Here is a 25,127-nt window from a genome sequence, read left to right on the forward strand (position 1 = left end):
GGCCACCTGGCCCTCGCCGCGGGGACGCTGGCCTACGGCAAAAGTGCCCAGCACACACCCACCTTTCTCTGCCTTCTTGGTTTTCTGCTCGAAGTCCTGCAGCCTGAGCATCAGCTCCTCCTTCTCCCGCATCATCTGCTCCTTCTCTCTCTCCACGGTTTCTCTCCTCTTCTTCTCGGTTTCCAGCTGCTGCCTGTTGGGGGGCGGGGGGGCACGGGAAGGCTAGGAGCTGGCAGGCACTTGCCATGTCACCAGCGCCCAGTCCAGGACCGCCCTCCAATGGAAGGGACTCCGCAGTGGCAGCAGCGACCCCCGGCGCTCCCGCCCCGGGGCCCTCCCGCTGCCCGGCCCGCAGCGAGGCAGCTCCACCCTCGTTGGCCAGGTGAGGTGCCCGCGGCTCCTCCGATGGGGAAGGGCCCGGGTGTCCCGCGGGCAGTGAGCCCAGGCAGACGCCGCCCCGCCCCGCTGGCCTCCCGCCCGCTCACCGCTCCAGCTGCTTCTGGTGCTTCTCCTCCCGCGCCTGAGCCTTCATCTGTTGCACCTCGATGGTGTCGGGCTTCCTGCGGCGCATGTACAGCTCGTGATTGCCCATGCACAGCTGCAGGATCCGCTTGTTAATTCGCAGGCGGGGGGCATAGAACACGAAGTCCTACAGAACAGAACAGGGCCGACCCTCAGGGGGAGCTCCCTCCTCTGGCTGTCTTCTTCCAAACCCGACTTCACAAAGTTCCGGATAACCTTTTCCAAAAGGACAAATGGGGCCACAATGGGGCTTCAAGGAAAAGCCAGGGACAACAAGTGGCCAGACAGAAAGTCCCTGGTGTCACCGGATTTGGATTCTCCGGAACAAAGGGAGCAAGTGTGTGTGGTCTTTGCGGGTGTACACGCGCACTGAAACCCCTCTGGCTGGACTACGAAGCCCCTCTCTAGGGCAGGGGGTCTTACGGCCTTGGGAAACCCAGCACCCCGATTCCCGTGCTGCCTGATCTGCAGGTAACACCCATCCCCAGCAACCCCAGAGCCACCATCTCCAAGTCTTGCCTGGGGTGCGGCTGGTCTCCCTGCCTCAACCGTCACCTCCTACACTGCCACCAGCTGTCAATCGGGTCACTACCGGACGCCTGACGCCAGCCTGTTGAGCTCCAGGACCAGGTACAAATGCCGTGGCCGGGCACGTGTGTGTGGAGGCTTCTGGCTCCGGCTCCAGCCTACCCCTTGTTCACCTGAACTGCACTTCCGTGCCCCCAAGCAGATTTGCTCAAAGCATCTCTGCTACTTGGGAAGTACTGTCCAATCCCATAAGCCCAGGGGTACCGGCACATCAGGAGACGGCATGAAGCCATCATCTCCGGTCTCTGCGACCCCTCCCGTGCCCCCTGCACTTGAGGGGGTCATCCACACTTTCCTCGGCTGACTTGTATTGGTCTCCATCTTCCACTGGACAGGCACCTCCCTTGCCAGCAGGCCTGTGTTCATCCATCTCTGTCTCAAGGACCCAACTAATACCCTGTATTTACCAGGTGCTGGAGTTTACACAGCGCTGCCACGGCTGAGCCTGTGGCCTTGAGTGAGTCATTTCCTCTGAGGCTGAACACCGTCAGCTGCACAGTGGGGAGGACAGTAATCTAACTGGACTGCTGAGAAGATTAACTCAGATCCTGTTTGTCAGGACTCAGAATGGGGTCTGGCAGGACAGGAGTTGCCTGGTACACAGAGGCTCAGACAGAGTGCTGGTTGCCTTATGAAAGTGGAACCTTTTTGAAGAGAACAGACCAAACAAAGCATCCAAGAACGTTAGGACTATGAGCACAGAAGTCTGGGATGTGCCACAGGGTGGACACGCGACTTCGCCTCCTAGCTGCAGCTACTGCTGTGATTAATGCAGGGGATGGGAGGGGAGAGAGGGTTTAGAAACTCCGGTGAGAAGTTGTTTTTAAATGCCAGTCTGCTTCCGCTTTTTTCCCCTTTCTCTTCTCACTACGGGGCTCCTGGCATCCAGATTCTGACCAGGGGAAGGGGAACAGGGGAAGGGTGGATGAAACAAAGACACAGCAGCTTCTGCAACCCGAAGGGACATGCCACTGAGCTGAGCAACACGCCCCCGAAGCCCTATGTAGCCTCTCTGTTTTTTCATCTGTGCCAGAAATGCTGGAAAGACAGTAATGTTGAACCCGAGAGCCCAAGGAGTTCCCGGGGGTGGGGGGCTCTCCTCGGGCTTCCACACACTTGTGACGAAGTCATCGGGTTTCCCAGGGAGTGTCTGCAAAGCTGGGAGAAGCAGGTGTGTTCACCGCGCACCTATCTCTGTTACACAAGAGAAAACGATCTTCTGTTAGGGCCGCGCGGGCATGCCACCCAAAAAGATGTCGGCTGTGGCTAAGCGTTGCAAAGGAGCTCCGATTAGCACCAACTCCTCCTTACAAAGACGTCAAGGGACAGAAACTGCGGTAGCATCATGGCGGCAGGTGATCCTGAGTCAAGCTCTGCACACAGCCTGAGAGCAGAGGAAATTTCCTACGCTGCCTTTGAAGGAGGCTGGTTTCCGACTTCAAGTTAAAAACAAAAACTGAAACCAGTATTTATTTAAGGATTTCTAAATCCAAGTACCCAGCCCACGCCTCCTCATGCAAAACCACAACACCAACTAGACCTGGGGCGGACTTTCCCAACCCTGGAGAGAACGGACGTCCTAAAACCTGAAACTCGAGGCATGAGGCGAGTTCAAGGGAACGGATCCAAGTCCCTAAGGATACAAGAGAAGGAGATGGAAACGCAAGTGAAGCGAGGAGCTGCGGGAGCCTCCAGGAGGCCGCCCTCCACTGAGGGCAGAGCTGCTCCCGGGCAAACGGTGGTTTTCCAAAGTTAAACAGGTAGCTGCCGGAGCCCTCACTCTTCCACAAGGCCACAGGGACAAAAAGCCCTTTTTGAAGGAGGCAGAGCCGGTCTCTGCCCCCGCAGGATGACCGGGCAGGGCGCAGGCTCCGAGCACTCTCGGTGCCCCAGCCCACCGTGCAATGTCCCAGCAGGCAGGAGGAGAGCCAGCTTTTATAAGGGACACGCCCGGTCGCTGGGAGCACGGGCTACAGTGGCTCGTCTGTGAGCCTGCCACGGAAACTGCCCTCCACGAGTCAGCCTCAGCAACGGAATCCCAAGCCACACCAGCGAGCCAGCCCGGACCTCTGGCGTTTCCTTGTCTGTCTCCTGGGCCAACGGGATTTTCTATGGCCCTGCGTACGGGGCCAGAAGTGGGGCAGTGCCGCAGAGGCAGAAAGGAGCAGAGCGACCCTGGCAAGGTGCAGAGGGGGACGGGGACGCGTCCCCTTAAACCAGCTCCTCACTTGGAACCCCTGCTCCCCACCCCCCCGACAGGAGCCTGGCAAGGTCGGCCTTCTTGGTGAGGCAGTCCCAACCACCTGGAGCAGTCACACCGTCCCCCGTCCCCTCACCCTGATTTGTTACTAAATATAACCGCACTGTTGAATTCACCGCCGGAAAGCGCGGTACTTGTTTTCATCCGTCTCTTGCACTAGAACGTGGACCATGAGGACAGGAACCCCATGCTGTGTGCACAATCCTACAGGAGCCTGCTCACAGTATGCCACCAACCAGTGCTTCTCTCGCCTTTTCTTTAATCAGCGGCCCCACACAGAACTAGTATATAGTAAAAGTATGCTCAGCTGATTCAGCCTTTGCTTGGAATTTTAAGATCAGGAAACATTCGGGAGGGAGGCAAACCATAAGAGACTCAACTACTGACAACTGAGGGTTGATGGGGGGTGGGGGAGAGGGGAAAGTGGGGGGTGGGCATTGAGGGGGGCACCCGCTGGGATGAGCACTGGGTATTGTATGGAAAGCATTTGACAGTAAGTTTAAAAAAAAAAAAAAAAAGGAAATATTCTTCAGGTTTTCAAAAGCTAAACTTAAGCCGAATTAAGAAACGCACACACACCACCCCCCCACACACACACACACATTAATCCTTAAGTAGTCAGTCCAGGATTCTTGCTTCTGCCAAACTTCTTTAAACAGTTCTGAAAACTGAGCACCACCCTATGGGCAGACGGCAGCCTACCCAAGGACTTGAGGGTCTTCTCACTGTCTCAACTGCCCCACCTCAGGGCCCATGGTAACATGGGGACACTGTGACCCTTGGGCTGCGATGCTGCATGTTAACGTGGCCTGTTACCATGGAGCTCGCAACTCGGTATTAAATGCTGCTTTAATTGTAAATAACTGAGCAACTACCCACAGAGTAGGGGGTCAAGAGTTTACAAACAGCAGGAAACGTTTTCAATAAAGGAGAAAATACTTTCACAAACAGCGTCAAGACCTGTTTTTCACTTATGCCAGACTAACTGATACATGGGGAGGGGCAGTTGGACAATAATGCAGCTCACTGTTCCACGTGGGTCACTTGTTGCCCAGCGGGGCCCCGGCCCAGGAAGGCTCCCGACGCCCTGGCCTGGACCACAGCCCATGCTGGCCTCTCTAAGCCCAACACTGTAACCAAGACACAAAGTCCTTTATGATCTACAGTTCTGTAAAAATCATAACAGGCTCACGGGATGAGAGAATCCTTTAAGTGACAGTTTTAAGAACCAGATTTCTGATTAGAAGACAAAATCCTCACTCATTCCGTCACACTACGGCATGTACGTCTCAAATTTTCTCACCAAATAGCTGAAAGCTTACACGTTAGCAGAATCAACGATAAAACCGAATGCATTTCCCACACACACCAGTCTTTGCGGTTGTTAGTTAACAGTCTACGTTCTTCAGACTGCAGGAAATGAAGTCCCTTTTCTAGCTAAGTCCTCCCAGGAAGAGTGTCCCACCAGCCTCATCTCTGCGAGGACCCACTTCCCACATCAGCTCCAACGTGAAGGCACCTGCATAAGGCGCACTGGAGGGGGCAGAAGGTGCTTGGAGAAAAGCAGAGGGACACAGTCCCGGAAGAGAATGTAGGTGGGGGACAGGAGGACCCGCGGTGCCCTGGATGCAGGTGTGACTTTTCGTAACGCGGTAAATTGCAAAGACGGCTCAGAAAGCCAACTCGGGCCCTTCAGACTTGTGCCCCAACTGGCTTCCAGGGAGGTGCCGACGAGAGCCCCCACCCCAGGTACACCATCTGGAGGCAGGTTGGTTTTCCACAGGAAAACGAACATTTCACAAGCCCAGAAATGCAACCTTTCATGAAATGCTTATCATTTGGTCAATGACTCAGAACTGTCCTTTTCTTCATAAGGAACGAAGACCATTTGAAAACTTAGGGGACACAGTCAGCTAGCTTTTGACAGACACCTGGGCCCCAGCGCACCTCTCCTGTAGCGGTCAGTCACATGATGCAAGGGGTCCTTGACCCTCAGTGTAACCTGCTGGCAGTTTGTTTACCCTGTACCACACAAGGGATCCTGCATATCACCAGCTCCTTGTCCCAGAGAAATCAGACTGTTACCCGGAAAACATAGTTGGCTATAAGAAAACCATAACCCCTCGCCTAGAATTCATAGAAACTTACAGGAGCCTTCTTGTCGATGGGCTTAATGACAAACTTTTTGTCATTGAAAGAGATGTTCCTGATTTCACTCCACGGAAAGCCAATCTTTGGGGTCAACCTGAGGTTAAAAAAGAGGGAAGGGGATAGTTAGATGTGTATTTGGATTGCAAATCTATTCTTAGAATTTTTGCTTCAATTTGAAAAAGTATAAAGCCCAGGAAGCACAGTATATAACACACGTTGTTACCGGAGTTCCTACCTGTGCTAGGTGAGGTCAGGTCCAGGCTCCAGCAGACCTGCACCAGGCCGCCCCAGCCAGTAAGCTCCAGGTCAACTCGGATTCCCAACCCGGTGCACCCTTTCACCCTGTGACAGCTTGCCCAGCCATCTCCTGTAGCCTAACTGGGTCCTTGTGCCCAGAACCCCACTTCTAGTCACTGGGTCTGATTCATTTCCCTTGTAGTCAATCCATTCTCCTCTAAACTGCCAACACAGGAATCCTGTTTCCATAGGATGGAATCCAGGGGCCTCGACTTAGCATCCAAGAGGCCTGATCGAGCTCCTGATTCACACCCAGGCCCTCAACACCCGTCCCACAGCCCACCTGGCCAGTAGAGCTCCCTGCTCTACACCACAAACATACACCCTCAGGCCGGCTCAGCCTCCTTCAACAGCCTTGCCTCTTCTTGACCTGTAGTCTCTTGTGCTACATCAACCTCTTCGTGTTTTCCCAATTCCTCCGTTTTTATTGAGCTCTTTGAAGCCCAGGCAGGTAGGCTTTCTGATGTCAAAGTTCATGTCTTAGGTTTTCTAGGCATGCTGTACTCAGAGCGGCTGCTTGCTGATGAAAACAGGAAAGTGCCTGGTGTGCTTCCACTCCAAGAGTGCCTTGCTCATTTTCTGTGGGCATCATCTGTCCATGGCCGCAAGGGGGGTACTGAAGTCCCTACTCTTACCTATTGTTGTCTATTTCCCCTTCATGTGTCAGAACTTGCTTATTGTATTAGGTGCTCCAGGGCTGGGTGTGCATGTATTTACAGTTGTTTGACGTCCCTGATGAGGACTTGGTATGGACTCTGCTCTTCTGAGTCTCATCTTAGGGGTGCATGGCATGTTCACCCGGCTGGCCAGACACCCTCCCGTGTCCTCCTCCAACTTCTATGACAGCACGAGGCCCACAACCCCCTGAGGAAAGCCCCAGCACTTCCCTGCTTGGTCGCTACTAGCCGACCACTGGCTCAAACTCTGGCTCTTTAGCACTCCCAGGAGAAGTTCTCCAGAGGGTTAAGACCAACCACATGGCTCTTACCACACGACCCGCCCCTGTTCTTCATCTCTTTCGCCCTATGCTTTCAACATATTACCATGGACACCATCTAGAATGACAGACCCTCAAACCACCATCCAAAGATCCTACCATCAAAACCCAACCTTTCCCCCAGTTCATAAAAACTTTCAATTTAGAAAATAAGCAGAGATGGACAGAAACCAATTGCCTACCAACACGTTTAAATAAAAACTGATGGGCAATGTAGGTTTGCTATAACAAGCCAGGTCAAGGTGGCAGGGTGGCTTCTGATGGCCAAGAGAGGACACCCAAGCCTCACAGATGGCTCTTCTGGGACACAGCAGTTCCACACACCTGGAGGAATGAGGTCAGGGCACTGGCCAGTCCTTTTTGGCATTCGCCTTTTTACAGCTCTGTCCTCCAGGGTCACCAATGCCTGCTGAAACGTATCTGGCCAACATGCCTCACACAGTCAGACATGTAAGACGTTCACTCTGCTACTGAGCAAAGAGGTGACGTTGTTTGCAGGCCTCTGAGCACCAGAAAGGAACTCAGGATACCACCTAGTCCCACTGCTGGCTTTAACCCAGGTCCTTACATGGCTGTAAGAGGGACAACAGGTAGACATCTGCTGCTTCGTAGCACCCGCTCCACAGCACAAGGCCTCTCTGCTAGCTCATTTCTCACCTGTGCAGTCACCACTGCAGCCAGATTTCCAACACTCAGAATGCCAAGGAGGCAAGGATCTCAGGTGCTCAGTTTTTGTTTGTTTTTTTTTTTTAAGATTCTGCCTCTTCTTTTTAAGTTTATTTTGAGAGAGAGTGTGCATACATGTGTGAGTGGGGGAGGTGCAGAGAGAGAATCCCAAGCAGGCTCCGGGCTATCAGTGTGGAGCCTGATGCGGGGCTCAAACCCTCAAACTGTGAGATTATGACCTGAGCCGAAATCAAGTGTCGACCTAACTGACTGAGCTGCCCAGGCAGCCCTGAGGCTTCTAGCTTTATATGGGGTTCTCAAAACAATTCTAATCCCAGAAAACCTGGACCTTCAGGTTAGACAGGCATCTTTCTTTTAATTTTAAGGAATGGGCGTCCGGTCACCATGCCCTCCAGCCCTCTGCTTGCTTTCTGAGGTGTCTGTAAAGTCTATCTTTTTAAGACTCTGGAACCTCATATAACGGTTTACAGCCGTTCAGAAACTTAACTGTAGGATCAGAGATGGGACTACATATTTTTTTTAAAAATGGGATTCTCCAAACAGGGACCAGAGCTCTTTAGAGAAACAGCTGATTCCAGGGCTGGAGGAGGAAAAGTACAAGATGATCCTGGAACATCTTGAGGAGCCAGGAAGTAAAGAAGTGCTCAAAAAAATAACGGCGTCTGTCTGGGGTGCCTGGGTGGCTCAGCTGGTTGAGCGACTGACTCTTGGGACTCTTGGTTTCAGCTCAGGTCATGATCTTGCAGTTTTGTGGGTTCAGGCCCCACATCGGGCCCTGTGCTGACAGAGTGGAGCCTGCTTGGGATTTGCTCTCTCCCTCTCTCTGCTCCTCCCCCACAAATGTTCTCTCTCTCTCAAGATGAATAAACAAAAAAAAATTAAAAATGGGGTCATATCAAAAGGGCACAGGAGCCAACTCGAAAGGGATCCTAAAGGCAAATCTTAATTTGAACAAAATTATAATGGTAATAGATTATAGCCTGTAGAATAAAATATCCACAAGTAGAAAACTGACTCTGTTCAGAAACCATACATGTAAAAGAAATGTTCTGGTTTTTTTGTGTGTGTGTGTGGGGGGGGGATCACTGTTTCCTCAAAACCACAGTAATAATTGTTTAAGACTTGCGAATGGATGCTAGAAGAGATTAAAGTATAATGAGAAACAGGGTATTTACATAGTTCCCAAGTGTCTGCCTGAAATGTACTTACTGACCACAAAGGGAAGGACAGTAACTTCACAAAGAAGCCTGGCAGACAGCACCCTGACCGGACACCAAAGTTAACACCACCAGCAGTGGTAAAATATTCCCACACCACGCACTGCCTCGTGAGAGGCCCCGGGAAGGCATGACAGACCTCTGTGGGATTCCTGCCCAAAGCACAAAACTCAAATCTAACTGAGAAAACACGACACAGATCCAAGCTGAGGGACTTTCTAAAGAGTTAATGGCCAGTAGTCTTCCAAAGTATCAAGGTCAAGACTGGGGAGGAGGCAACTAAGTGCAGGTGTGAGTCTGGGCAGGATCCTGGGGCAGAAAAAGGACGTTAGTGACAACTGGGCAAAATGGAAATAGGGTCTGTATATTGTGAAAAGCATAGTGTCAACACTGACCTGGACTGTGGTTATGTAAGATGTTAACACATGGAGCAGCTGGGTGAGGGCATATGGGAATTCTTCATACCTGCTACTTTTGGAACAATTTTAAAGTCTGAAATGATGTCAAATGAAAAAAAATAAATGGCTAAAAAATTTAAATTCAAAGTATGCAGGTGGGGGGAGTGATGATACTGTTCTTCTGTATCTTGACAAGAGTCTGAATTTTTCAGGCACATGTCTGTTCAAACTCAGCAAATGGGGCTGCCTGGGTGGCTCAGTACATTAAGCGTCCAATCTCATTGTTTTGTGACTTCGGGCCCTACGTTGCGCTCTGCAATGACAGTGCAGAGCCTGCCTGGAATTCTCTCCCTCTCTCTCGCCCCTCCTCCGTTCTTGCTTGCTTGCTCTCTCTCTCAAAATAAACAAACTTAAAAAAAATAAACTCAACAAATGAACACTTAAGAAGTGTGCATTTCAATGTACTTGAATATTACATCAAACAAAAGACAAGCAAGAAGAGCTCTAGTAAACAACATGCATTTTGGGGAAGGCACACAGATGCCTGCAATATACTCTGAAATGTATCTGGAAGAAAGGGGCCCGAGGTTGCAGTGACGTGAGGCTGAGCAGTGAAGCGCTAAGGACAGAATCTCTGCAGGCACGGGACACTCACAATAAAATCCTCTCCATGTTGTGGTTTGCTTGAAATTTTTCATTAAAAACATTTAGAAAAGGTCTGGGAACATGTTGGAAGGGGCTGGAGGTCACTGTGGGCTCCACAGACGGCTCTGCGGGCACTCCTACAACAGAAGCAAACATCCTGATCTGAACCAGCAGGGGCCGATCCAGGCGTGCCGCCACCTCTTGGCAGGGCAGGCGTGTCAAGGAACTGTCCCCACGCATCCCTTGTGCCCACCTCCTGCCAGCCACTCCTAACCAGGTCCTACCGCTTCTCCCTCGGCCCTCATGCACATCCAGACACGCAGAGGCCAAACCCTCCTCTCCGCCAGTCTGAGGGGAACTTTTAAACTCAGTACTCTCAGTGGATTAGCTGTATTCCCTTCAACGGTCTCTGTAAGAGACTAGGAGGTTTTTCCGGAAATTCTGTTCCACGTTCAAGTTAGGGCTCCAAAGACCAGAAAGGAGAGAAGTATCTGACAATTGCATATCTGGTAAAAGAAAACTCCCACAAATCCAAAGAACTGCCTTTTGCTCTCCTCTCTTAAATAGGTAACCTGTTAGCACTAAGGCACAAAGATGTAACATACACACAAAAAGGGGGGGTGGGGGTGGAGGCAAAATTAACATATCGTGCCTATGAGCGTAATTTTAGAAACTGGAAATAATTTCTTAAGTATCTACATGATGCATAAAATACTATACTGTATTACAAAAATGTATACTGTACTACAGTTTTACGATCCTGTACTGCATATACTATATGCTGTAGTATACGTATGCTGTATATAACCAGTATGCTATAGAACCTAACAATAACCAATGGCTTACTATATACATAATAAAGCTAATAAAACAAGTATAGATCAGTGTGTGTGATTTACCACTCTGAGGAGAGATTTAAGGGAGAAAGACACTGGTCCTTGTTTGGCCCCAGCTTGTCTACAGCCCTCTGCAGCATTCGCTCCCTTCAAGGGCCCAGAGAGTCACACGGCGCAGACTCCTGCCCCTGGGAGGACCAGGAAGGCTGCAAGGAGAGGAGGGTGGGGGAGGGTGAGCCCTGGGAGCACAGAGGTGCTCTCGCAGGACTGAAAAACACGGGGGCAAGGGCGCACTCCTCTCACGGTTCTGTTTTGGGTCTGACGATGGCAGGTAGGATCACATAACACACTAATGGGAACTTCCTTTGCTCCCTCTTCATCTACGGTTTACAGAATGAAAAAGACTAAGATGCTTTCCGTCCCACGCATTCCCACTCCGTGGTTACGTACACACTGAAAAGGGACCTCAAGAGACATTTCCCAACCAGGATACATTTAGTTCTAAAAAGGGGTAATAAAGGTATATTTGTTTATCTGCAGGTGCACTAAGTCTCTCATCGCCCAACTTACATACTCAAAAGATCCAATTTCTCACTTGAACAGCGCTCCGCGAACATCAGTTCTCACTGCTGGCCCTGCACCGAGGGGGGTAACCCAACACCCGCCACAGCCAGGACTTGTCCCAGCGCGGCTCAGGCTCGAGGCAGGGTCCTGCTGGCGCTGGTAAGCAAGCTGTCCATCCTTGCTGGCGAGGAGAACCACCTGGGCCCGCTGGTGACCGAATGTCTGGCTAAGTGTTTCTTCCTAACTGAAAAGAGGGGTGCCCTCTGAGGCAGAAGTGAGGTCGCCCTACGCCCCAGTCTTTGTTGGGGAGAAGACCCCTATGAGAGGACGGTCAGTTTCACTGGTAAACTGGGGGTGGGGGCAGAGGGAGGAGAGCAGGGATCGACTGGATGAGCCGTGCAACTCTAATTTTTACTTGGGAAAAATTAACATTTAACGTGGGCTGGAGGTAGTTACCAGCTGACATCAGCAAGTTCCTGCCCGTGGCTGTTTCCTGCAGCTGGAAAAACCTGTCCGGACAGCCCCGGCCACGGCTATGTTACAAAATCTGCTCATTCAAGAAATGAGTGCAGAGACACAGGCGGTTTCCCACACACGTTCCCACGAGGGCACCGCGTTCTCACTGTGTGTGCACCGCCCGCTACCAGCCACCACCCTCCAACTGAGGCGCCTCCGGAAGGACCAGGCGCTGGTTTTTGGAGTCTCCCGGACGTTGACGTTTCCCTACAACACTGCTGCCAGCACACTTGGGGAAGCAGCACACCAGGAGTCCTCAATAACTCACTTCTAGATTCTTGGGGGAGTTCCTGCCATTCTCTGATAAGCGTATCAGGTCCTACACTGTAACCAGAGTCCTCCCTGACTGGAACCATAACTTCCAGTAAGAGTGACTGTCCTCCTCCAATTCTGGCACTCAGGGGAGGGTCTGGGAAGGCCTGCCACGGGCCTCTGCCTGACCCAAGTCAAAGGTATCCGTACCCTGGGTTCTGGCAAGAAGACAGATTCTTCACGTGACATCACCAGTCGCGGGCAGCAGCATGCCCTTCATGGAGGCCAGAGAGAGGGTTTTGGGGGGGTCCGAGAGCCCGGACATGGAGAAGAGCTGCGACGGGAGGAGATGTGTTCTCCACAGACACCGTGGAGACCTTGCCCCCGCTGACTCAGATCTTTTTCTCTGTGTATCCAGCTCCCTGGCAGAAAGCAGACACCCATGCGCAGTGTCTGTAACCACAGGGAAGGGCAAAGGAAGCCGCAGGGCCCAGCTGGCTCCACGCTGGCTCTGGCTCTTGCAGACCTTACTCAACGCACACAGCTAGCACGGGGCAATTAGATACTCTCACAGGCTCAGAGGATTTAGCTAAACTGTCTGTACATAAGCCACTGTTTACAGAACCTTAAGGTCTCTGATAGCACTGTAACCATCCCTGGTTGGATTAGCACAAGCCTTAAGCCACCGGCACAGCTAGGGCTGCCTGGGTGGTATCTGTGGGTGTGCTGGTGCCTATGGGCAGCTGGTGGCCGGGCCTCAGCAGATGGGCAGGGGAGGCCTTCCTGCAGCTCCGGCATGTGGGGTCACGGGTCAGCACACACCAGGGCTAGTGAACAGGCTACAGTGACGGAAGAGAAACGGCAAACACCTCGAGCTGACCTCGGACACAACGTGGGCACGTCACAGCTGAAAAGCGCTTAAGAGAGTCACGCGCTAGACAAATGTGTCAAAACACACTACACACACAGATGCCATTTTCTCCACCGTTTCCAGCCCCGATACCCCACCCACCGAAGATAATTACAAAGTTCAACTCACTTATCATCTTTCTCATAAATATTCAGTCCGAGGGCATCAACTCCAAGCCAAAGGTCTGTTCCCTTCTTGTTTTTGATCTCAAAGTAATTGATCCCATACATTTCCAGGTCCTGGGCAATCTTCAGATACTCCAACATGGCACTGTCTCTGGCGGGCAGAACAAACAAGCGTGGTCATTAGAGCCGCGTCCCGAGCCATGAATCCGCTACCAGGGTCTTCGGCCTCAGGCAGGTTGTACAGGGTGGGCCCACAGCCGTGGCTTAGCGGCTGCCCCTCTGCTGACCGTCCACGCCTGCGCCCCAAGCTGTCCTGGAGGCTGACCACCAATGCGCTTCAGACATTCTGAAAGGACTGAACGGACTCATGCTGCTTTCTCTGGACACAAAGATCTTCCTTTTAAATCGTATCGGTAGGCACGATCTTTCTCTTGCCCACACACTGCTGCAGGGACTCCCACTGTCTATTTCACCAGCACTTGCCACTTAGGCTTTGAGTCCCTTCCCTCCAACAAGAGATGCCTGGGGCAGAGGATACTCGAAGGACACAACGGCTGTGAGGCCCAAACTGTAAATGAGCTTCTGAGGCTGGGGGGAGGGACACAGAGAATTGCTCGTGACGCCCGAGATGAAGAATCCAGGGCAACAGAATGTGGCCACTTCTTACACCTAATAGCCACATGTCACATCATGTCCCTCCTTCATGCTCCCTGAATAGCAAGGGGTTCTCACTTGGGATCAATTTTTTCCCATTTATACACCTTTGAAAGGAAACACTTTACAGACAACGAACAAGCCACCACCTCTATGACAGGAAAGAAAAATAATGCTCTTTCCCCCTTGACTAGAACAGTGTTTTAGACACAGGACGGTCTCTCCTCTAAAACAAACAAGGGAGAAGACTTTAGGGCCTTAAGCTTGAACTAAATTGCTTCTTACCCCAGTCAGGAACACCTGGCTTTATTTAGGGAAAACCTCCTGTGCAACCGTTACCTTTCACTGCTCTGTGGCACCCAGGCTGCAGCCCCGTGGGTTTCCTGAAGCACCACCCTGGGGACCCCAACTGAACTCCATGCAAAGGAGCCGGGCGGGAGGGAGGGGCCGCCCAGCACTCACTTGAGCATCCCGCGGTGCTCCGCGTGCCACACCTGGATCCGGTCCTCCCACTGGTCCCTGGTGAGCTTGTGCTGGTCCATGACTCTGGGTTGCAAAGGAAGAGGGCACAGAACTGTCACCACAAAGGGCCACAGAAGGCAAGCAGCAGGCCACTGCTCACCTGCAAACCTGAGTTTTCTTTCAAATAAGACCACACAGTGTTTCAATTTTTTTTTTTTCAACGTTTATTTATTTTTGGGACAGAGAGAGACAGAGCACGAACGGGGGAGGGGCAGAGAGAGAGGGAGACACAGAATCGGAAACAGGCTCCAGGCTCTGAGCCATCAGGCCAGAGCCTGACGCGGGCCTCGAACTCACGGACCGCGAGATCGTGACCTGGCTGAAGTCGGACGCTTAACCGACTGCGCCACCCAGGCGCCCCCCACACAGTGTTTCTACTTCCTGATGTGTAGCATTTCTGACCATTAACGACCTGAAAGACTTAGAACCTGGAATGAGACATACCCAGTCTTGCTGGAGAATTTTAAAAAGGTATTTTATATTTTAAGGGGCCTCTTCTTCCAAAAGGGGTAATTTATGTGACCATCAGTGAATACAAACAGATTTAATGGGGCCAAATCATTATACGCTAGGGAGAGCTAGGAATGGTCCCCGTCCTGCTACGTTTCTTTATCACAGACCCTGTACAGGTGGATCAGTGCCCGAGGGGAGGCCATGGCGGGTCAGCGCCTACACCGGCCAGAGCACACGCGGGCCAGCACGCAGATTAGCGGGTGCTAGAGCCCCAGCCTCAAGAAGCATTTACCCCTGTGCTTGCCGACTGCTTCTGCTCACACACACCACCTATGCCCTTCAAGGGTGCAACCCGCCGCTCTTGTCCAGGCCTGGCCACCCTGTGCTCACCTTTGGGGGATCAGCCGCTCAGAGCTGAGGTACCCAGACTTGTGCGTTTCTTTGTTATAGTCTCCAAACTTGGCTTGCACAGCATAAGAGCCCAGGAGCACTGCGGTCTCAGGAGGGCAGTAAATCTCATCGCTGAGAATTCCCTCCTTCACTTGGAGGAAGAAAAGCTTCTGTGTGATGTCCTGGATGAGCTCCTCAGACACATCTTCAGGGTAGAACTTTGCCCGGAACTTGAATTGGAGAGGATTCTCCTTTCTGACCTCCTGTGCAGACACCTGGACGACAAAAGCCAAATGCCCTCTGCAAGTGTAGAGGATGAGACCAACCACCCCCCCCCACCCCCCCCCCCCCCACCTGCTCCCTAAACACAGGTCATAAACCACCGGGTCAAAAGGATCATGCAGGCCAGTTTTCAGGAGATAGCGTTCACTCCAAAAGTCACCTTTTTAGCACATAAGACGAGAAAAGGCCAGTTAAAGTCCTATCGCCCTCCCATACTCAGCTGGAAGTCTAGCAGCAGCCAGTTAGGGACTCACCAAGCCACTAGAACCAGCCCCAACTTCTGGGAACAATGTTACCAATTCCAGAGAACTCAAATTTAGAAAGGGCCTGCCTAGTGACCTGTGAACCTGGCATCTGCCCGCGCAGCCAGTCGAGCCATGAGCCACGGAACTTATGTTTAGTAACTGCTCATGTACCCCCCTGCCCATTGCCATCTCTAATTGCCCTCAGGCTTGCTGTAGTAATATGGGAGGAAGATGCAGGTTTGGGAAAAGGGACATTTTCAAACTGTGTGGAGAAAACACATTTAAGCTTCCTGCTTTTCTTTACAGTTGTTAATGGAATTATCCAGTCTTTCGAGTTGAAAGATAATCTATCACAGGTTCAAACAAAGCAATAACAGGTTCTTACAAAACAGTGAATGATTCATGGTCTAGAAGATTAACAATCTCATTGGGGGAAAAAAACTAAGGTCAACTAAAAGCTAAGCAATTAACTATCATATGCTCCAATGAGTGGGCAGTAAGGAGAAATCCCAGGATCTAATTTCCAACCAATATCCCCATTTACTGGAAACCTGTAACCTTTTTGTCTATAGAAACTTTTACACAAATAAAAAGAACAAAAAACAAAAGACAGAAGAAGGTGTTCCAGTTTCAAAGTTAGCAGAGCAGACCAACACCCAAATATCCTGTGAATAGTTAACTCTGACTTACCTTTTTATCTAGTTTCAACCAGGTAGGAAATCCTTTATTATCCACATACTGGAGGCCAAAGTACCACACTTCCCTAAGGCCGATGGTCTTGACCACCTGCGTGAATGAGACAGAGGGGCAGAGGCTGACGTCTGGAAGGGCAGGAGGCACACGGCACAGCAGTGTCGCCAGGAGAGCCAGGTGCCGGCTGCCCGGTCCCACTGCACACACCTCTCCTGCACCATCCCAGGGAACCTGTTACCAACAGAGGCTGCTCCTCCCAAAGCCATAGATGGCTTATTTTTAACATATGTTTGAGCAGATTCAGGGTTCACTTTAAATCTCAGAAAATCATTAAGACCTTGTAAACTCTTGCCCCCCCTCCTCTTACCCCACCCACGCTTTCCCAAGTAAAGACAACCAGCTGGGGCGGAGCGAGCACACACAGCCGGACCCCACCAGGGAACACCAGGGGGTGTGTGTGGCCCAGTGTGAATGCCCCATTCAGGTGTGCTCCCATGAAAAAGGGGTTGAAAGTCACTAATGTGAAGCAAAGGAATACTTGGGTCTTCCCTGGCTGCCTGTCTCTGCTTCTCAGTGGCCCAGGCCTCTGCTTAACTGGGAACAGGGCAACAGCAGTCCCCAGAGAGGCAGGAGAAAGATGGGGGCAAACTTCCAGGGAAAGGGGGGGGGCAGGGGAGTTATGCTTCACACACCAAGGGATGACTAGCATTCCTTCAACCTCCAGAAATTTGGAATTCTGATATAGAAAGGTGTAATTCAACCTAGGTCATCATAAGGATTTCACATTTTAAAATTCTCCACAGCACTAGAAAAAGTCTCCTGTGGTCCACTACAGACAGAATCCCATCCTGGTTATTCTTTTGTCTTAGGAACAGAAAAGCAACTTCCTGGGGACACCTGTTACACATCATCACAACTGAGTCCCAGGGCTTTGCTGCAGTTTAAATGCTGAGTCCCATGACATACAATGCTCAGCCTCTATATAAAAAGGTTAGGGGCGCCTGGGTTAAGCGTCCGACTTCAGCCAGGTCACAATCTCGCGGTCCCTGAGTTCGAGCCCCGCGTCGGGCTCTGGGCTGATGGCTCAGAGCCTGGAGCCTGTTTCCGATTCTGTGTCTCCCTCTCTCTCTGCCCCTCCCCCGTTCATGCTCTGTCTCTCTCTGTCCCAAAAATAAATAAACGTTGAAAAAAAAAAAATTAAAAAAAAAAAAAAAGGTTACCATTCTTCAAATGTCATAAAGGGAAAGAGACCCAAACACATGAGAAATGACAAATCAGGTATCTGGAGCATTTGCTTAAAATAAAATTGGAAATTCCAAATAGACTCCTGCTTGGGAGCGTGTCTTCTCCTCTGCTGGGGGACAAGACACTTGCTGGGGCTCCAGGAGCCTGGTCGTCACACCCCCAGGAGGGACCTGTTCCCATCCCACTCGTTCCACTCTCCCATGGGGGGAGGGGGGCAGGGCCCCATCATGGCACGATGTGGAAGAACTTGGATGGTTCTGTGCTGACTCCCAAGTCTCTTGGGAACCCTGCCTAAGTCCTGTCAGGGCAGCGAAGTGCAGGGAACGCTGATCTGAAGACCAGGTTTTCCACACCCAATCCTGCTAATTTCACACTCTCTATAAACCTCCGTCTCAGCATCTGGATATAAAACCTGCCTTGCCTTCCTCTTTGGGTGGTCTCAGAGCGACCTATGAAAGGTCCACAGACAGAAGCATCTGGTCTTTCCACTCCATGCACCAAACTGGAGCCTTAGCCTGGGTGCCAACCAGTGTGAGAGGATTCTGTCTGCTCCACCTCCCTTCCCACCGGGTCAGACCCCTGCTGATAGCCGCAGCCACAGCTCAGACTTCTCTTCCCCTCTGCTATGAGGCAGCCAGCCCCCTTGGCAAAGCAGATCACAGACTCCAGAACCACACTGTGGACAGAACCCTTGCACAATGAAACGCCTAACCCTGGGTACCCCGATCCGCCACACGTCTCTGTGGCATGAATCTCCTCACTCCAGGGTAACTGCCCTCAGAGTATATTTTAGAGCCTTACTTCTATTTCTATGGCTTCCCCAAAACAGCACACTTGAATTAACCTGCTTTCCTTCAGTCCATTCCAAAAACCAACCCGTAAGTCCTCCTTACAAGGGAAATCCAATATTCCTGAAAAAACACACTTCACCCTTCCCCTCGAATATCCTTGGCTTACTAAAGCAGATACGCAACACGGAAGCGGAATTTGAACAGGTGTGGAGAATATTCCTTCATTTCTGCTTCAGCAGTGTTTTACATGGCAGTTTGGAATGGAAAATGCAGGGACAAGTCTACTTGACTCCACCTCAAGTGACAGCTGAACACAGGTTGTGATGATGGAAACAAAGGGCACACAGAGTCACAGCTCTCTCACTGCCTCCGGAACCGTAGGATCTTGCCTGGCTGTGCGGTGCTGGCCTGGGAGGCCCCCCATCAAGTCAGACCCCTGGACTAGAATCCAGGCAGATCCAGCAAGAGCGCTGGGGATGGGGACGGGGATGGGGATGGGGACGGGGATGGGGATGGGGACGGGGACGGGGATGGGGATGGGGACGGGGATGGGGATGGGCCGGGACCCACAGAAGAGACTCATGTTGCTCATGCGGTGGGAGAGAAGGCTTCGGACGAGCTTACCTCTCAAGTGTCTTTCAACCCCTTCTACTTAAGGACCATATCCTAGTGCCTGGTAGTTTGGCCCAAACCTAGAATCAGGTGGAGCAACTGAGAAAAGGACACAGACTCCAAAGGCATCGAGAAGAAAACACGCGCAGCCTGGCTGGGGTGCGGGAAGGAGCCCCGGAAAGCACCCAGGGCACCCCTGATGACCTACTCACGGGAAGGCGGGACCTTTGCAGTGTCATGTGCTGCCTTGGAAAGACACAGAAGGATAAACAAACGGATCTTCAAAAAGACAAGTGTAAGCAGGCTTATGATGCCACACAGCCAGAACCTGCCCGGGCCCTGGTGAGCACTATGACCTCAGGCAACTCTCTTCTCTAACTTCCATGTCCTTCCATGTGTCCATGTACACATAGAGTTAGTCGCTTTCCAGGTCAGCTCCAACCTCAGCACTCTCAGATTATATCGCATTTTTCTTTAGGGACACACCAAACTGAAAAGAAATTAAATGTGAACTCTGTGATCAGAGTTCTTTGTGATCCAGGTCCTACTGTTGAAGGCGGAGTTCGGGATCTTTCTGTCTCCCACTACTTCCCTTTCTGATAACTGACTGGTGGTAGAATCTCACTACCTGTCTTGGAGGTTGGCTGAGATTCGGGCAGGAAACATGATTTGGGAACAGAGGTTCAAGTGGGATGTGGCCTTGTGTTCTGTTTAGCACACAGATCTGGGGACTTCACTTTCAGGGCTGGGGAACAGTATCATCGCGCTTGAATGTGGCTGATGGGGCTAACAATTTAGATACTGAATTTATCCAGACTTGACATGCTGACTGGATTTATTAAATACGTTTTTAAAATAACCCACACCTACCGACTGAGTTCAGGGTCCATTTTTTGTATACCTATTAACCCACAGCTCCATGCCTCTGTTAAGCAGATAATCTAATAAAAATACCTGTTTTTAAACCAATGCAGGGAAAAAAACCAAACCAACGCAAACACCAAACGAGTACAATCGCTCAACATGTAGGAACATGCCGAGTTCTGTCAACGTGGCACCCTGGACCAGGAAGCGGGGGGAACCCCGAGCGGTACGCAGCTCCATCCACACGATGGTGCCTAGCACACGAGCGTGCGGTTAAAAACGTCCGTGGAACCGGACCACCCAAGCGGAGTATGTCAGAGAGCAGGGCAGGCCTCGCTGCTCTCTCCGCTCCCTCCGCTTCCAAAGGGTCCCACGGGCAGACACGGATGTCTTGGACACTGGCAGTGGTGTCACCGCGGACTCCTCACGCGATGTCAGAGAAGCGACACGCAAACAAACAAGGCAGATGGAGGCCGGGCAGGTAAACGGCCGAGGCATCGAAATTCTGTAACTAACCCCCACAGTTTCCGTCTCCGCTTTAGAACAGTCACTTGAGGACAGCCCCACCACTCATTTACAGACAAGGACTCTGGTACGACCCACGTTTGAACCACTGACCCAACCCACACAGGGCTCGGCTGGCTCCACTTAATTTACTTCAGGATTCGCTTTCAGAAGAAACCTTTAGGTTTTTGCCCCAAGTCCAGCCTGACCGCGAAGAGTAAATGCCTCTGTCCTTACTGGGTATGGGCAGAGCCAGGCAATGACCTCACAAGAGCAGCACAGGCAGAACGGAGGTGTCCCTGCCCACCCCACAAAGCCCAGCACACACACCAGTGCCGGCCCAGCACATGGTGGGGATGAACCTACCTACCGGGTGCTCACTTTTGGGGACAAGAAGGAGATATGACCAGACGCAGGAGGGAGTCCCCTACACCTTCTAAATTTGCTAGAAGTCACCCACCCTCCCTCAGCTCCTGATCACCACCCACTCCAATTTCTGGGCTTAGTGCTAGGGTTCAGAACATCACTTGTCCCATCAGCGGGGCCTCTTAGCCAGGCAGACTATAGCTCAAGGGACCTGTAAACTCATGTCTGCGCCTGTTGCCCTCCTGGAGCCCTGGCCCCGGAGCAGACTTATACTTAGCCCAGAGAAGCAGATCTTGTTCCAAAACCTGGAACTGTTCCATGGCAGAATTATCACCGCTTTCTGGGTGGCTCACTATGATCAGCGTTCTGCATCCACCTTCAGGTCTCAAGAAGAAATACGCAGGGATGTGGACGTGCTCTGCCTTGCCTAGCTCACGGGCTGTGCTAATGAAGACTTCAGAGCATCCCCAAATTTCCTCTCACAGGGCTGTGAACAGGGGCTACTCACACAGGGTGTTTACAACAGTGTGAACCCCCTGGAAGAAGGAGAAATGTTCTCCTCTACAAAAAGAGGTAAGCCGCAAGCCAATATGCTCAGCAAAATTATTCAGATCTGCAAAAAAATAATTTTCTAATTAGGGATTCTCCCTCCTAAGCTCAAAGACCAACCTGATCAAAAAGCTGTTTTCCTGTTGTATTTGGCTGGATGGCAAACTCCAGCTCCGCATCCATGGTGGTAACTCGGACGTTGATCTAGAAAACAGAACAAAATGAATTACACTTAACTGGGTGCTCCTTTCTTGTAATGATCTTCTGAGCCGTCGGCATAAACTCAAAGCTACTTAGCAACACGGCAAGAGTAAATTCCTCACTGACATCCATTCCCATGCTGTCATGACACACGCATGCGCACACACTCACACGCTGCGAGTGTCCACTCAGAGTGGACAGCTGCTGAGTCTCAGTGTGTGCACAGTTTGGACTCAAACGCAGGCCTCCTTTGCTTTACTAAAGCACATTCGCACTTAGGTCTAAGCTGGTTCTCTACAAAAATACCTTGATAAACATTTAACATTTCTCCGTGCACCAGCTCGCACTGACCCTCACAACAGCCAAGGAAGGCACCAGTGGGCTGGCCAGCCTCCTTGAGAAGTCAGACCAAGACAGTAAGTGAAAGGAACAGAGAAGGAGCAAGCAATATACCAGAAGGTTTAGAAACACCAGAAACTGAATAGTGAAAAGAGAAACGGTCAGATGACTGATGACACATCAAAAGAGGATATTGTGCAGTAATTGAAATGCTAATTAAGAAGATGGTAGAAACATGGAAAACTGCTTCAGAAATGAAAGCTATGACAAGCAAAATAGCACACATCCCATCAATACAAACCTGTGAGAGCCATCCAGCAGAGGACAGAAGTACGACATGGGGACGGACAGATCACAAGATGGTCGGAGCACAAGGAACTGAGGTGGGGGCGATGAGGGGCCTTAACGAGGTCTCTAACATTCCCATGGAGTGTTTTGTTTAAAAAACTCATTTCAAAGTAGTTTTCAAATATATCATTCGAGAAAACTCAAATTTACCAGCATATGAAACAGACAACATACTACTTTATGTGACTGTCCTAAGGAAAAACACCACCACACAGCAAGAGTAAACCTTAATTATCTTTTTTATTTTTTATTTATTTATGTTTTTACAAAGAGAGAGCGCAAGCGCATGTGAGCAGGAGAGACAGAGGGGCAGAGGAGGAGAGACAGAACCCCAAGCAGGCTCCACACTCAGCACAGAACCCGACGTGGGGCTCAATCCCACGACCCAGTGATCGCAACCTGAGCTGAAATGAAGAGTCAGACGCTCAACCAGTGCCTCATCCAGGCACCCCAGCATGCTCAATGTTAGGAAACGCTTGCTTTTCACCATTTTTCGAGTGACATACGTAAGTAGCTGGATAGACGTGTACCCTAAACCCCTCCTTCCTCAGATGTAAATATCACGGGGACAGAGCAACAGGACTAACGCTTTGCTGACAAAGGTCTAAGGAGAGCTGGCACACTACAGATGCTTAGCAGTCACCACTCTGGTGGTCTCTTTAGGAACAAAACCAGTCTTTAGGGATGTTTTTTCCCCCCTAACCCTGAAGACTGATAGTGGAGAGATACTTTGATACAATCCACTGTGTCTTAAAGGTTCTCTGGTTGACAGTAAAGAGAAGGGAGGCATAAATTTTCCAGGATTTCAAGAAAAGTCTCCCTTTCAATCTCAAGTCTACAAATTAAAAAACTCGAGTTTACTGAGAAGCAAAAGGAAACATACTGTAAATTCTTCAACTATATTAAAACATAAAAACCTAAGTTTCTTTTCCTGCTGGCAATAATTTATTTTTTTAATAATCACAAAACGGCTATTATGAAGAAGATAAAAGTACCTTTCTCAATTATGGTTCCAAATGCACATATTAGAGATGAAAAAGCAGCCCCAAGTCAAACATTCCAGTAGACGAATGTCACTCCAATTACACACTCATAAGCCCACGAGGATACATCACACCCAAAACTAAGGTGGAGGCCCACAAATACGGGGTCTTCGATATGCTTTTCTGATTCACTGATTGCAAACTGATTACCAGGAATATTAAAAAAAAAATGATTTTAAGGTTTAAATCAGATCTACATTTGATTCCAAGTTCACACAACTCTTTGAAAAAGCAAATATCCAGTAAAGTGAGTAGTTTTACTGAGGATGGGAGTAACAGGCCAGTAGTCCGTAGAAAGTAAACTTCTTAAAAATGAAGCATGAAGAGAAGGTCTGCATAACCTCCACAAAGTACACGAACCACCACAAGGACCTGCTCTGCCGTCCACAGCTCCAACACAGCCATTCTGCCAAGTTTTGGTCGGTCTGGTCTTTCCAGAGAATTCTTTCTGTGAGGCCCAACACCCACCGGCAAGCATGAAGTGTGGTACAGAATCTCCAACAAAGACAGTGAGCCTAAATAAAGATCAGGGTAAGTTTTTCTGGCATTGCAGTAACAAATAAAATTGGGACAAATAACAGGAAACAAATAGGCTTTCCTCCATTGTTTGGTCTCCTGGCCCTGTAATTTCCAGTTCTGATTTGGGGACACAACAGAATTTTTCTTATTTTCAATCTCCCGCCCCCAAATTATAAATCAAATGAATTTTATCAACACACGTGTATATTCACATATAGCGCATGCTCTACAATATTGATAGGAGGCTGGGACAAGGTATCTCAGGAACCCTTTAAACAACACGTGAACGAACAATACATGATGACCGGTGGCCGAGCTGCTCTGCGTCACAGGTGCGTGCTCCTGGACAAGGTCACTGCCCCGCTAGTGTTTCTCATGGGGGCATGAATGGCATTCCAGGCACAGGTGCTCGCTCTGCCAAGACTATCTCCAGTGCAGGTCTGAGTCCACCTACTAAACACAAGTGTCCCCAGTCCCTGGGACAATCTGAGAGTGCTCCCATCATTTCCAGATGCTGAGGAAACAGGAGGCAGCTACCCAGACTGAGGGCCACAGAGAGGCACTGTCTTCATCAGAAGCAGGATACAGAGCTCTGGGTTTACAAAGCCTGTTAAGATTATTTTCAATTTTATAGATCTTTTTTTTTTTTTTTTAATTTTTTTTTCAACGTTTATTTATTTTTGGGACAGAGAGAGACAGAGCATGAATGGGGGAGGGGCAGAGAGAGAGGGAGACACAGAATCGGAAACAGGCTCCAGGCTCTGAGCCGTCAGCCCAGAGCCCGACGCGGGGCTCGAACTCACGGACCGCGAGATCGTGACCTGGCTGAAGTCGGACGCTTAACCGACTGCGCCATCCAGGCGCCCCTCAATTTTATAGATCTTTAATAATGAAATACTGAAATATGGCACAAACTTGTATCCAAGTTTAAAATGAAGCACTTACTCAGATGACAACACCATTTATATACATATTTTGATCCACTTATCCAGTACCTTTAAAAGAAATCAGACTTTAGCAATTAAGGAAACATGTCTAAATCCCAACTCTCCTTTTTGATTCTCTTTGTCTTGAGTTTCCACGGTAAGCAATTCTTTTCAGTACTGGGATGGAAGCTGATGCTCATATCTGCAACGGTGCCACAGAAATAAAGTGGGCTTGTGTGGTCCTGCATGATCAATGTGAGCATGGTTCCACAAAAAAAGCCAGAGGTCCACAGTCTTAAAACATACCATCACACAAACCCAAACCGTGTGCAAACGTTGGGGGAAAGAATGCCTGGTTTGCAACTTTTATTGTCCTGGTAATTACCCCCAGGTTAAGTTTTTCTTATCAAAGGCAACATCTGCTGAAGGCAGCAAGATTCCATAGTAATGTGTGGGATACGTGTGTATAGACAGCATGCAGTCAGTCACTGAAAGTCTAACCCCAAAAGGCAGGGATTCTCTCAGGCTTGACACAATACTGAAAGCCTTTTAAACATTCTGCTTTGTTTATTAGGGGTGATGACAGTGATTCAAGTTGAGTTTTGCTCGAGTTCCC

The 25,127-nt window shown here is 50.3% G+C and overlaps 1 protein-coding gene across 1 annotated transcript in view; it reads right to left on the reverse strand.

Annotated features, from left to right (window-relative positions):
- The window catches only part of EZR (ezrin), a 51,718-nt gene that overhangs the window by 4,510 nt on the left and 22,081 nt on the right, over positions 1–25,127 (reverse strand). Inside the window, exons 3-10 of the mRNA XM_086708262.1 lie at positions 21,256–21,339; positions 16,202–16,297; positions 14,985–15,259; positions 14,082–14,165; positions 12,970–13,116; positions 5,519–5,615; positions 486–649; positions 63–193 (exon numbers count right to left, since the gene is read on the reverse strand). Coding sequence (XP_086564388.1) covers positions 63–193; positions 486–649; positions 5,519–5,615; positions 12,970–13,116; positions 14,082–14,165; positions 14,985–15,259; positions 16,202–16,297; positions 21,256–21,339 — 1,078 coding nt within the window. The remainder of the gene's footprint in view (positions 1–62; positions 194–485; positions 650–5,518; positions 5,616–12,969; positions 13,117–14,081; positions 14,166–14,984; positions 15,260–16,201; positions 16,298–21,255; positions 21,340–25,127) is intronic.

The sequence above is a fragment of the Puma concolor genome, chromosome B2, assembly GCF_028749965.1.
Source record: "Puma concolor isolate L17-30 chromosome B2, mPumCon1.1.hap2, whole genome shotgun sequence".
Taxonomy (NCBI): domain Eukaryota; kingdom Metazoa; phylum Chordata; class Mammalia; order Carnivora; family Felidae; genus Puma; species Puma concolor.